This window comes from Chiroxiphia lanceolata, chromosome 1 (assembly GCF_009829145.1).
Source record: "Chiroxiphia lanceolata isolate bChiLan1 chromosome 1, bChiLan1.pri, whole genome shotgun sequence".
Lineage (NCBI taxonomy): Eukaryota > Metazoa > Chordata > Aves > Passeriformes > Pipridae > Chiroxiphia > Chiroxiphia lanceolata.
In genome coordinates, this window is record NC_045637.1 from 93971129 (window position 1) to 93985100 (window position 13972).

At 37.8% G+C, this 13972-nt stretch overlaps 1 protein-coding gene across 1 annotated transcript in view; it reads left to right on the forward strand.

The window, feature by feature from the left end:
* CDKAL1 (CDK5 regulatory subunit associated protein 1 like 1) overlaps positions 1 to 13972 on the forward strand; it is a 409356-nt gene that overhangs the window by 139417 nt on the left and 255967 nt on the right. The window contains 1 exon segment of the mRNA XM_032688042.1: positions 156 to 204. Coding sequence (XP_032543933.1) covers positions 156 to 204 — 49 coding nt within the window.

The following is a 13972-nucleotide window of genomic DNA, read 5'->3' on the forward strand; positions in this document are numbered from 1 at the left end:
ACCAAGATGCACAGAAAAAAAACCTGGCTAAAAACACGGCCCAAAACTCTTTACTTCCCCTTAGTCCAGAAGAACACACTTTTTAAAAGAAGAGTTTATATAAAAGTATGTCCATTTGTTGACTACTTAGATATTTGCCTTCTGACTTTTTTTAGGTTCAGCAGATAGATCGTGTAGTAGAAGTTGTGGAAGAAACTATTAAAGGTAAGCATCACACTTGAAATAATTGCAGCTAGCCTGAAACATGTTAGCTAGCAGAAGTGCTGCTGGTATGTTCTTTATCAACCTAATGCTTGCTTTCTTCTCTAGCTAAAATTCTCTAGGTTTTACAGTGCTATACTTTGTCATGTATGCTTTGTGTAAGTGATAATTTCAGGGATGTTTTCTGTCAGGAGCTCTGTGGATTCATTTAAAGTTGCACCAGTGTAGGTGGGTGTAGGGTATTGTATAAAGCTCCTGCACTATCTTAATTCAGTGTTATATGTCTACTTTCTTTTGTTTAGTTCTCTAGTGTTTTCTTCTTTTCCGATGTTTTGGCTTACTTCCCTAAACTTTCCTCAGCAGGACAGATAAATTATCTTCTGGTTTAATGTCCTTTGTAATTGTGTTCCTCTCTGGCTGTGTTCATGTGTGTGTACACTTAGTACTTTGCAGTGAAGGAGAGAAAAAAAGAGTATTGTTTCTGCAGCCTGACTAGTAAACATTTGCTATTAAATAAATATATTTGTCTGGGTCTTTCTGGGTTACCTAAGTTTGTCTCCATTACTTATCAGACCATAAAAATTACTGTTCCATGAAGCTTTAAATTACAAGGTTTAGTTTAATTGGCTGTACTTTCAATATAAACAAGTGTCTAATCCACAAGACATTGTCTGTAACTTTAATGCTGGAGTATGATGTTTTTGAACTACAACAGATTTAGAGCAGTACAAAATTGTAAATGGAAAAAAAAAGCTGCTATCAAGAAATTGTGTAGTGTGGTGTAAGGCTTCTAGAGCTTGTGGCTTGAAGGCCTTGAGAGTCATGTTGCTTTGAATGTTTTCAGAAGTGAAACCTGTACTCTTATGTACTCCTAACCAAAACGTTTTCAAGTTTGTCCTTAACTAATGCCATTTGATTTTTTGGATAAAACCTACTGTACCATACAAACAAAGAAGAAATACATTCAACATATTCATGTTTGTTATTTAACAAGCCAAACTGTTTTCCCAGAAACATAATGGTATTTATGACAATGTGTTGGAAATGAGGATGCTTCATGATTTTTACAACATCACAGTATTTCAGATCCTTATCTGGTTTTTTTCTTGAAATTTATTTATTCTTAAGGGAGTAAGACAATATCCTAGGTCAGCATACCCTCCCTTTACAAAAATGGGCTTTGTAATATTTATACTGACTCCAGATATTACTGCTTTTTGATAACATAATTACTCAGGTTGTTGTGACTGAATATTATATAAATATGAAGATTATAAATAATCTAGAGCAGCTGTTAAAATAATGATTTTCACAGAATGGATTTTTAGATTGCATTTTAATCATTGATACAATTCTAGAAAATAAGGTTCATAGACACACTGAGAAACATTTAAACTTCAAAAAGCATGATTTTTTGGAATGATTTTGGTTCCTTTCTAGCTAACTAGAAGTAATTTGAATTAAAAGGAGAAAGTGGAGTTGAATTCCGTACATAGTGGCAATTCTATCAGAGATTTCCCAAAAGGTAGTGGAACACAGGATTTCTGAAGTTTTATTGAAAAAAACAAACAAAAATGGCTCCCCAGTGTGAGAGAGACATGGACATATTGGAGAGAATCCAACAGATATGGTTAAGAGACTGAGGCCTTTCTCCTCAAAGAAGAGCCTGAGAACACTGGGGATGTTCATCCTGGAGAAGAGAAGGCTTGGAGGGGATCAGAAGAATGTACATAAATACCTGATGAGAGGGTGCAAAGAGGATGGAGGCAGATTCTTTTCAGTGGTGGCCAGTGACAGGACCAGAGGCAATAGGCACAACCTGAAACATGTGAGGTTCCCTCTGAACACCAGGAAACACTTTTTGACTGTGAGGATGACTGAACATTGGCTCAGCTTACCAAGGGAGGCACTATTCTGGATGTATCGAAAAACTGTCTGGGTATGGTCATGGGGATCTGGCTCTAAGTGGCTCTGCTTGAGTGAGGGGGTTGGAAAAGATGATCTCCGGAGGTCACTGCCAGCTGTAATCCATCTGTGACAATAAAACTACAGGAAAGGAAATCAACAAATTCACAGAGGTCATAGCATATGATAATGGCTTACTTTCGTAAGAGTCAATGATAAAAATAGGAGGTTTTACTTATATTTCTTTAATTTAAAATTATTTAAAGAAGAGGCATTAATTTATGTATTTGGTAATCATCTACTAATGGAGAAGAATGTGAAGCTCTTTTTTACTGTTTTATGGAAAGAGTCTAATCATGAACTTTCATTATCCAAGTAAAGTAAAATGCTGTAGATAACAGGACTGTTGATTAAGAATATTTTATAATATAAAATAGATACATGGTAGAAGATTAAATGAATGTAAAACCAAATGAAATGTAACCCTCTGTCTTCATGAGTCTACATCATTAGTAACAGCTTCTGAAGACACTAATGGGTTCAGAAGATGGAGGTGATGTGGGACAGAGGATTAAATACAAATTCCAAATTCAGAGCCAGCTTAGAGCAGTGAGTTTTAAGTTGGATATCGGTCATAGCTGAATGACACAGTTTTCTTCAATTTTTTTTTATTTTTTTTTTTTTTAAGGAAAATCTGAAGTTTGCCAGGGTGGTGTACTCCTGTAATGTGGCCATGTATATATTGAAAACTTAAAAAATATTATATATTGAAAGTTTAAAAGATGTTTTGACTGAGTATTTAAATTGAATAAGTGTGAACTTCATAGTGTCTGCACTCTGTAGGGCAGCTGTCTCTCTAGACTGGTCAGCCTAACTGAGTTGTCTGGATTTTCTCTCCAGATTCCAAAGTGGTTACCCTGTTGCCAGTATTAAGCCTAAAAGTCTGGCTTTCCCTGGGTTCCCATTTCTTAAGGGGTACCTTAGGGGTTTTTTTCTTGGATGCTTGAATTTTATAGTGCATGGTTTACAAAAAGGGAAACTTTGTAGAAAGAATGTTTTCCCTTACTTTTTATTTTCCTATTAGTCATCTTCTTAGTTTTTCATGCAAATGGCTTCCCTGATGGATTTGGTTGAAAGCTTACTGTACTCCCAAACAAAACTGATTTCTTGGAATTATTTAGAGCTCTTTGTATAAAATATGAATGGGTTTCTTCTAGCTTTATTTCTTAGTCTTGAGGGCATTGTCAGGAAAACCTGTTAAAAACAGTGTCATTCTGCTGGGTCAAGAGATAGTTTAAAGAAGTACATCGTTGTGGTGGTCTTTACCTCATCTGTGTAAAGATAGCATCTCTCCATTGAGATAATTATGATAAACACTTTTTATGTGACTTTGTCTTTTTTTTATCCTTCCTTGTCAGAAAATGAAAAAAGATGTGCATGTTTGTTATTGCATTAACAACCAAAAGAGAGACAGAATTTTTAAGAGACTCAGGGATTTCTCATTTTTATGTCATCCTGACTTTTATCACAGGTCTTGAATTGAATCTGTGAAATATCCTAATTATCAAGTAAATTGTCAGGTAAACTGTCACTTCCAGAAGCAGTCTTTAATAGCAGTGGAGTATTTGTATTCAGGTCATATCTAATTAATATTTTACTGTGTCCCAAGATATATTTTAACTAGAGGCATCTTCAAGTACTTTTCATATCACATTGTAATTTATAATCTGAAACCTCTGTACTGCCTGTGAGTAGCTAGACAAACTAATTCAATCTCAGTCTCAGAACTGGATTTCTCTAAGTGACAGGCACAGTTGTGTAGCCAGTATGTGTTCCTGATTAACAGAATGGTTTCATCATGCAAGGTTCTGATTTAACAGTTTAGTAAACGTTGCTTCATCTGCACATCACTCAGATTTTAAGACTGGATTACAGCAGTTTTTACAACATTAGGGCACCAATTCCCACTCATGTGCTTAGTTTTCCAGTTATGTGTTATGATGATGTAGTATATCAGGAAAGTATTGCTAAGGAGCTGTGGTGTTGGTGAGCTATGAGAAAACAGGGTTATAATTTATTCCATTATTTAGTAAAATTTCTGTGCAGAATGAAAAAACTGTTTGGGCTGATCAGTCTCTATAGTATGCTCTAATAAGCTGAAGATTTGTCTAATGGGAACCACAGAATATCTTTACGGTGACTGCTCAAGTCAGCATTTTATTAACCACTCTAAAAGCTTTCTTTAAAGAAAAACCACTGTGCATGTACAAGCTTGGCTATAAACAATTTACAGTAGGCAAGATGATATATTTGTTGGGTATTTTAAAGAAATGTTAACTGCTTAATGCAGAAATTCCTGTTTTCTTGGCTTTGAATTTAGGTCTTCAGAGATATGGGTCTTCCCCTTTCCTTTCTAGACGTGCTCTCAAATCCCATGTTATTATAGCTTTGTGGGGGTGGAAGGCATGGAACCAGAGTATTTGTGTACAGTCTCCTTTTAGCTTAGGCCTTAGGGAGATGAAGGACACAGGTTGAATTGAGTTTAGTCCACATTGTGTCTATAAAACATAGTTTTACAATGGGCCATTAGACCTGATTATAAAAAACAACCAAAGGAAATTACTTCAGGGTTGAGCCTTTTACACTTAACATAACCTTTCTTGATTTCAGTCACGTTGACCTGTCTGGTGAAGTTGCACATCCATTCCCAGTTTAAACATTAACCAGTATTTACTAAACTGTTAAATTCTCTTCATGTGGTTAGTAATTATGGATTGCTAATAGTTGCAGTGTCTGTCTGTATGAGAATGAGCAGATAAATGGTACCTATATTATATATAAGCTAATGTGTAGAATGTATACTGGATTATCTACCTTAGTGAGTATGTGTATATATGTATATATTTGAATGCCAGCATATTAAATATTTGTGTATGGATTTTGATTTCACTATAATCTGCTGATTACAGTAGATAGTCTCTTTTCAATTTCTGTAATTGTGGGAAGAGCAGCGTTGACTTAACAAGCTGATGACAGGCCAAATGAAGAATAAAAATTGGAAGAGTCAGGAGTTCTATTTGAGGAAAAGTATCATTTGGCTCCCAGTCAGGAAACTGACTGTTTGTGCCAAAGTGCAGCTTCAGGAGGGTGAGAGGGAGGGTAGTGGCCTCATCGAGTCTCTGTTTCTGTTTCTATCTCATTTGAAAGGACATAGAAAGGAGGGGGGAGAGTTTGGGATGGATTGTTTTATTTATTTCACTGTGTGGTGGGACCCTGGCTGGCTTCCAGACCCCCACCCAACCACTCTTGCTCCCTCTCCTCAACAGGGCGGGGGAGAAAATAAGATGGAATAAGTTTTGGGTCATGATAAGGACAGGAAGATCACTTGCCAGTTACCATCATGGGGAAAACAGACTTGACTTGGGGGAAATTAATTTAATTTATTGCCAATTAAAAATAGAGTGGTGAGAAAGAGAGGAGAAAACCAGAGCTAGCTTCCCCCACCCCTCTTATTCCCAGGCTCAGCTTCGCTCTCTCATCTCAGACTCCCGTATCTCCTCCCCCATGAGTGGTGCAGAGGGACAGGGAATGGGGGCTGTGGTCAGCCCATAACAGCTTCTCTCAGCTGCTTCTGCCTCCCCACACTGTTCCCTTGCTCCAGCCTGGGGCATTCCCATGTGGTCATCCAAGAACTGCCCCGTGTGGATCCTCTGCATGGGGTGCAGTCTTTCAGGGACAGGCTGCTCCCGTGTGGGTCTCCCACGGGCCACGTGTAGTTACTGCGAGAAACCCTGCTCCAGCATGTGCTTTCCACAGGCTCTTCTAAAGGCTGCAGAGGAACCTAATGGGGTGCTTGTGCCACCACCTCCTCCTTTGCTCACCTTGGTGCTCACAGGGCTGTCCCTCACACTTTTTTTACTTGCTGCCAGGCGGAGTTTTTCCCTTTCTTATACCTCCGATGGCTGTGGGGCTCAGCTGTGCCCTGTGGCAGGGCCCTTGGAGCCGGCTGGATCCAGCTGTGTCTGGCGCTTGGCAGTCCCTGCCTCTCCTCAAAGAGGCCCCTGCAGCCCCATCCACACACTCCCTGAGCAGTGCCACATCTGTAACACTGTTTCTAGGAGGCAGAATTGCCTTTTAAACTGAGACTGTGGAAAAGTAAAGGTACTGACCAGAAAAACCTGTGTTCAAGAGCAGGTTGGATAAGGCCATGAGCAACCTGGTCTAGTTGGACATGCCCCTGCCCATGGCAGGGGTTTGGGACTAGATGATCCTTAAGGTCCATTCCAACCTCTTAACATCCTGTGATTCTATGACACCAGGGGCTGTCTGTGTTTGACAGACTAAAAAAAGTGGAGGGGATGAAATCAGGTTTTCAATAGGCAATATACAGAGATACAGTGTCAGTAACTTGGTGACATGACTGTGGTTAAAAGATTTATCATCACCCATGTGTACATATTAATCACTGAGGGTAACAGCATCATGTGGTATGTGTCACCCCCTGCCCCTTTTCTGTGGCCCTGGATTGGAAATTTTGGATTTATTTCTTTTTAAACAAAAATAATTATAAATTTCTGTTGTCATTTATGGAAATAACGTTATGAGTAGAAAGATTGTCACTACTGAAACCAGTAGCATTTTGTTTTCTTCTATTATTTAAGAACTACTGTGACAACAAGCATTGGCCTATGAAGGACCTGCCTGAAAGGTGTTCCACTGTATGGCTTTTAAGTGAAAGTGTTTTCGTGCAGCCAGATGCTTCAGTGAGAGCACTAGCTTGCATTTCGGTTGCCCTTTCTGATTGCTTACTAATAGTGCAATGTACTGAATAAATGAGTTCAAAATAGTAATACCATTATCTGTACCAGTATCAATTTTGGGAGTTTAGCTGTGTAGACTGTAATTTAAAAAAAAAAAACCAGCAGAGCATGATGAGGAATATACATGAGTTGTGTGGAAACTGCTTCTGCAAAGACAGATTTTAATTGCTTTTTATAGAACAACAGTAACTGTGTGGCTCAACATTAAAATCTTACCTGCTGGGGCAAGAGATTTCTGTTGCCATCAATTGGTTTCTGTTCTTGCAACACAGTTTATTGCTGTTTTTGCTGTACCTGTTCAAATGCTTTTGGGCATGCAGTGACTGTTAGATGTGTGAGATGATCCAGGGTTTTAGGTAGGTTTTGTAATTATTTTTCTCAGTGTAATGATTTCATTGATTTAGCTTATAAAACGATAGAGCTGACTATCTCTGTTATGATGGTCATTGTTGTGACTTTATTTTGTAAGTAGTTCACAGAAACTGAATGGGAGATAAATAGTGCCACAGAAGAAAAAAACAAGCAGTTGAGGGGAAACAGATTGAAAATCTCAGTAGCAAAATTGTGATTACTCATCGTTAAGTGAGCCTGCGATTTGCACAGAAAAGATGCCTTTTCTTCCTGACCTGTATGTGCTCTTTTCCATGCTTTCAATGAATGACCATCTTACAGCATCCCTGTTTTTCTGTCCTATTCACATTGGTTCGACTCAGCTAGGTTTAGCTCTGTTAGAGTCACTGTGGCTTGTAAATGTAAAGAGTACCTTGTTTAAACCAGTGGAATTTAATAAAAGCTTGCTTTTGCATACAGTGCTAAGTTCAACTCAGCGAAGTTCAGCTCTAAGGCTAAATTTGGTTTGTTCAACCTGCAACCCCCCAAAACATTAGGCAGGTTACTTGAGCTGCTGCAGCTGGCTCTGACAATCCTCCTTTCAGCATTACCTTTCCTCAGAACGCAGCTTGTTTCATCTGATTCAAATGTCTTTTCCCTTGAAAGTTTCTCTCCAGGATCTCCTGAGGTTTTGAGCAGAATCTTTGATCATAATCAAATGCATTTCTTCACAGAAAGGTGAGGACAGAGGGTCAGGGGAACTCTTCCTGTAGTCCATTCTTAGTATTGTCCTTCTGAGATGTAGAATGGTAGCCAGCATTTTGAGTTCAGAGGAGATGTATCCTTCAGTCACTCTTGCAGAAAGACAATAACATCATATGATCTCAAAATAAGTAGGGGAAGCTATTGAATCCTGAAAAAAGGAATAGTGTCTTTATAGGGCATTTCATGTGTTTCTTGAATACTTATATTCTTCATTTAACTTGGTGAAATTTTTGTATGGACAGTAATTCCTCATTAATAGTTTTCTCTTTTTCTGTTTTACTTGTTGTACAGTATGGTTTTAATGCTTACAGATATTGTTTTGATTGAATCATACATTAAAGACATACCAAGAATAAAGAGGTATTGTATGTTTAATAGAGAGAAAGTGATGTATGGATTTTAGCAATCTGGGTCACCTGCAGAGCTTTTCTTCTGAATATCTTGTTTTTGAAATTACATACAATGAATTTTAAAAAGCTCCTATTGTCACCTGTATGACACTCACATTCTGGAGTCTTCTGAAACAATATTATTGTTGGATACTAATTCCAAGTGCAATGCTTAGTAGTTGTCAGCATTTCAAGCTTGTAGCATATGTGCTGTATGCTTAGTAATACCTGCACATTTCTGGGAAGCTTTTTAAGTTGGTAGAGGGTGGAAGGCAATCTTTTTATGAAAAAATTTGAATTGCAGAGACTGGATCAAACATACCACCCTCTGCTGGCATTGTGATAGGACTGGTTGCCTGGCCCAAGGCATGCCATCATACACTCAGGGAAAGATCAGTAATTCTGACAGCCTTAGTCTGAATTATTCCTTGTCTTGTAGTGGACCCAGTTCCTTCCTAAACCAGTTGAAGCAGTCTGACTGTTACAGTATATTCCCATCTTCACTGATCTAGAAGAGGAATAATTTATATTAGTTGCTTGGCGAGGAGCAGGCCAGGTACCTTGCAGTTAGGTTTGGCTTTTCTTTGCTTCCTGTACTTGAGCCAGGAAATCCCACTGATGACACTCAGGGATGCCAACATGCTGCTGGCCAGCTGGGGTTGGTTTGGGTGGGAGCATCCACACAGCAAAGTCCTAAACCAATTAGTGTCCTTGTTTTCGCACTTGTGTGTGTCTGGCAGCTTGTGATTGCTCTGGGGAGTTCGGGAATTCCTTTGAAATCAGTCATGTCTGCTGTGGGACAGCTTGTTTGTGCTGCAGGGCAGGGAGAAAAGATGGGAGAGGAGCTTATGGTCTGCCCTTGCTACATGTGGGCTTCTTCCATCAGAGACAGACCAGGGCATGGGCTCTAAGCCTACCTGTTCTCTACAAACTTACCAAGTCTGGGTTTAAAGCACCTCCAAATTAAAGAGGTTTAGGCTCAAATATGATTAACAGCCTGGCTTAGCTGTAGAGTGTGTTAGGCAATTTGTGTTGCATCCTTTTATTTCAGATGGGGTTTTTTTCGGTTAGTCCTGCCAGAAGATCCAAAATAATTGTTTAGAAGGTTGGTTTTACCCAGTAGTTACAGAGCTAGAAGAGCATAACTCTGGAAATAAATCCAGTATTCAAATTTTGTAATAGCTCCTGGTTTGCCTCTTTTGCCTTTACACATATTTTTATTTTGATCTTCTTGACTCTCTTTTCTCTTGTTACTTCTAATCCTTTTCACCTTTTATATTTGCTTGATGCTCCTTTCAGTTTTTATCACTGCTTTTGCTTCTTCTTTACACTTCTTCCTTTTGTTTTTCTTTGAAGAAATTTACTACTTTGTTTTCCCTTCATATGGCTTTACTTTCCTTAGCTACACTGCTCCCATGTGCCATTTTTAGCAGTGCTAGCCTTGAGGAAAGGAAACTCTCTATTCATTAGAAGCAAATAACGGTGGAAGGAAATGTGTGCAAGAGTACATGAAATAGTGCTTAATCCTTTTCCCTGAAGATGCTGTAGAAGATCAGACAGGTTGGTGAGAGACATCAAGGAAGTATAGAACGGTGCATTGGCAGCTGTGGTGTGAGGAAAAAAGTGTCTTTCAGGAAATGGTGAATAACCTCTAAGCATAATGATGTAACTGGGAAAAGGAAAGAATGGGTAACAGAACGAGCAGAAAACAATAGCAATTTTTGCTGCCAAGGCTGGGGTTTCCTGCATCTTTGAGGATTTTCTTTAAACTCATGTTTTTGAGCTGCTTGAGATATCTGCACAGAACTTTGAAGTTAACAGCTAAGAGAGCTCTGTGTCTGGCTGGGAGTTGTGTTTCAGAGGTACACTTGTAGCTCCAGCGGGGTGTGCAGGGATGGGGAGGGATCCTCAATGGATGCCCTCTTCCATTGTCCAACCAGATACTATTTCCCAGCAGCAATTGAGGGGTGCCAGCCTAAGGACGGAGTGAAGCTGATTATATTAATATCTGATACAACACTGATAGTCAGTTAAAGTTAACTAAGGATGAATAATCCAGGCCACTTATTCTTGTAATAAACTAGGAAAATACCAGTCCAATTTGAATCTATTTGCTCTAATGTCATTAGCATGCTTCTGTGGTTCTAGGTGATGGGTCTGATGGTAGGCTGAGGTACACAGGACATTTAATGTTATGATCTTATGGCAGAGAAATTCCATTGCCTGTTCCCTTCATATATTTGTATGTCAGGATTGGGCATTCTCCATCCCAGTCCTGAAGCACATGCATCCATGATTAAAGACATTAATGCTGTGTTACTTTTTGATGTCCTTTTTAGCAAGTAAAAAAAAATACCTTGAAAATATTTTCATTCTGCACACTGATTTATCAAGCTAGACACATTTTAATGCCCTCTTTTAGACTAACAATGGGATTTAATATCCTGATTAATTCATTCCAGCCTCATCGTTTTTCCGGACAGTGCCAAGTGATATGAATTACATCCACTGACTTCTATGTAAAGACGAGTTTAATTTTAAACAGTTCTGAAAACTAGAGAGCTCTGATTTATTTTTAATTGTTTCTAGCTTGATTTCATTTACACTTGCTATGAGTGATTCTGCTCTGTAACTGTCCTTGCTGGACTTGGTTAGTACTGTTTTGTAGTAGTCTGTATTAATTACCTACTAATTAGTGAAAATTTGCTCTGAATCATGACCTAAACCATTTTTTGTTTGTTTTGTTTGTTATTTGTGGTTTCTTTTTTGTGTTTTTATTTGTTTGTTTGTGGAGGTTTTCTGGAGTTTTTTTGGTTTTTTTTTCCTTAGGGAAATTTTGTCTGCAGTTAGACTATGCGGAAGTAGAAAAGTTATTTTTATAGCAGAAGAGGTTTATATACCTAGGCTGTTTAGGCTCTCATATCTAACCTGACTAGATCTCTTTGTCATTAAGCTATGTTTCAAAGTTTGCATCATCCAGTGAGCCATCAAAAAAGGTGTGTTGTTTGTTTGATATCTGAGGTAGAGCACTCATTGTTATGGTGGTAGACTTGTGATTAACTCAGATTTCAGAAATGTTTCTTTCAAAACTGAAAGAAAAAGGAAAGAAACAAAACAAACATAAAGACTCCTTTTAAGTTTGTGACACCTGTTTTGCTTATCTGGAATGTCAGAGAGAAGGTAACTTAATCAGATAAAATGCTTTGGAAGTAAAGCTTAATTGCAGTGTTTTGCCCCATTCTAAACTTTGAAAGGAGGTTATAAATGAGATTTAAAATTACTGCTTTTTCTGTTATGCTTGATCTTAGTGTGGACTTAATAGTGCTGACTAGAGAATATAAAAAGTTACTTAGCCATTTCCTTATTGAAGATGACAAAATACTTATTTTTAAGTTTTCTTGAAATAAATAGGAGGAAAAAAAAGATCTACAGCATATGAAAAAGTATGATTCTGTGTTTATCAAGTTGTGTTTTATTAATAGCAACAATTCTGTAAACAGATGTTTTAGTGATTACTTAAAATGAAACAAAATAGTCCTTGTATGGAGTAGGAGAAAAAGGATTTAGGGTCACAAATACTGTAACTGAGTGGTTTTTTTTTTCTTAAAAAAAAAATTAAAAAATTGAATGTGTCTGCAAAGAAGTCACAGTAGTTGGATGGCCATGTGCTGCTTGCTTTTTGGAAGCTTTAAACTCTCTGCTAAAAGTCATCTCCCAGTACTGCTTTTTTTAGCCTCTGGTATCTGGACTGAAAAGTGCAGAGATGTTGTTATTCCCGAGTTCCACACAGGTCTTGCAAGCCTCATATTAACTTGAATGTCAGTGTCATTCTGATGTTGAAAAGTAGGAGTATGGGAAATGTATTTCATGTGAAAATAAGCTGCCATATTTGATTGCCAGACCATGGATTTCCTGAGCTCAGGAACTGGGTTGGGGTGGATGTTGTTAGCGTTTAGTGAATCACGTGGGAGATGGTCACAGAGCTGGGATTTCTCTCCTGAATAAAGGAAGTTTCTGAAGGTAGGAGAGGCTGGGTCTTATACTCCCTATGAGCTGTGTTGGCTGTGTAGAATGTTCTAAGGTTTTTTGGTTGGTTGGCTTGTTGTTATTGTTTTTCTCCCTAATGTATATGGTAACTTGTTTAGCATCTGAAGGACAAAGATCTGTAAGATAGAAGCAGTGCTTTTGAACAAGACTTTTTAGGCTACAGTAGTGGTTTTTCTTTTTTTTTTTTTTTAACCTGATTTCCTAAGAAGAGATAGATTATAAACTTGTGCCTCCTGCACAAATCTGTCATTATTTCCATTTCCCTCCCTCCTTACAAGTTTTTAGTCCTTTGACAAATTTCAAACACACTTATGACAAGTTTTGTAGGCTAAAGGACACACTTTTTTCAGAAGTTCCATGAAAAAGTTTGCCTGTTTGATTAATGCTCCCAGTATGAGAAAGGGAGAGCATGAGCTAAAGTCCTGTTAGAGAGCAGTAACTCACATGGCTGTTAGTTGTGAGGGTGTGTGGAAGTGAAACCTCACTGATTCTGTGCTCTGAGATGTTACTTGTGGGGGGGAGGTGGCAGGTTGGTTTTGTGGTTTGTTGGTTTTGTTTTGTTTTTTAAACTTAAGAATGGTGGTTTGACCCCAGTTCTAAGTGTATGAATTTTAACTTTTGGGTAACTTGCTGTTAAGCCCAATTGTTTTAAGTAATATTTAATTACTGTGAATTGTTCCACTGAATTTTCAGCCATAAATCCAAATACAGTTTTAATATAGTAATGTAGTTGAATATTTTAAAAATGGATAAACTGGTTTATACCAATTAAACCACTCTATTAAGAAATACAAAAAGGCATGTTCTCTGCTTCTAGTTTAATTCTTACATTTTACATAATGCAGTAACTTTTGTTACACAAGTAAATAAAATGGTGCCATGCTTGCAACTCCTCAGTGAAGCATTAGATTGGGAAATAACTGAATGTATTGTGAGACAAAGATATTGCTGTTGTTGTTAGGAAAAGGTAGAAGTGAGTAAGTTAGCAAATGTTAATAGCATAAATACCATATTACTAAATTCACAGCAGGATATAATGAAATTTTTGTCAAATGCAACTGCAGAAGTTATGCCTTTTATTTCGTGTTGACATTATGATGTGTCCTATCAGTATTAAGTGTTATGTCTCCTGTTGGTATTAACCATTATGCTGTCAGGTCACTGCTCACTTCTTCATTAGGTCATGTGTTTGATTGAGAATTTTTATGTATCTTAAAAAAGCCTGAGAAAGGCTTTTTTGAAAACTGCTAGAAGTAGTTTTCATGCGGGCTGTCATTGCCATATCACAGAAATAAATTCAGAGTATGAATGTTATGTTATTAAAAAAATAATTTTTGACTTCTCACAACAGGCAGTGAAGTAAGGCTTTGGCTGATGAAGGAATTAATTTTGTAAATAGCTGTTGGTAATGTAAGTTAGGAACTTTGGTTGAACACAGATTTTAATTGATTTGGTTATAGACTTTGCTATGGTGGACGTAGCTCAGCTTGTAGCTTCATAGTTGCATGCATTCCT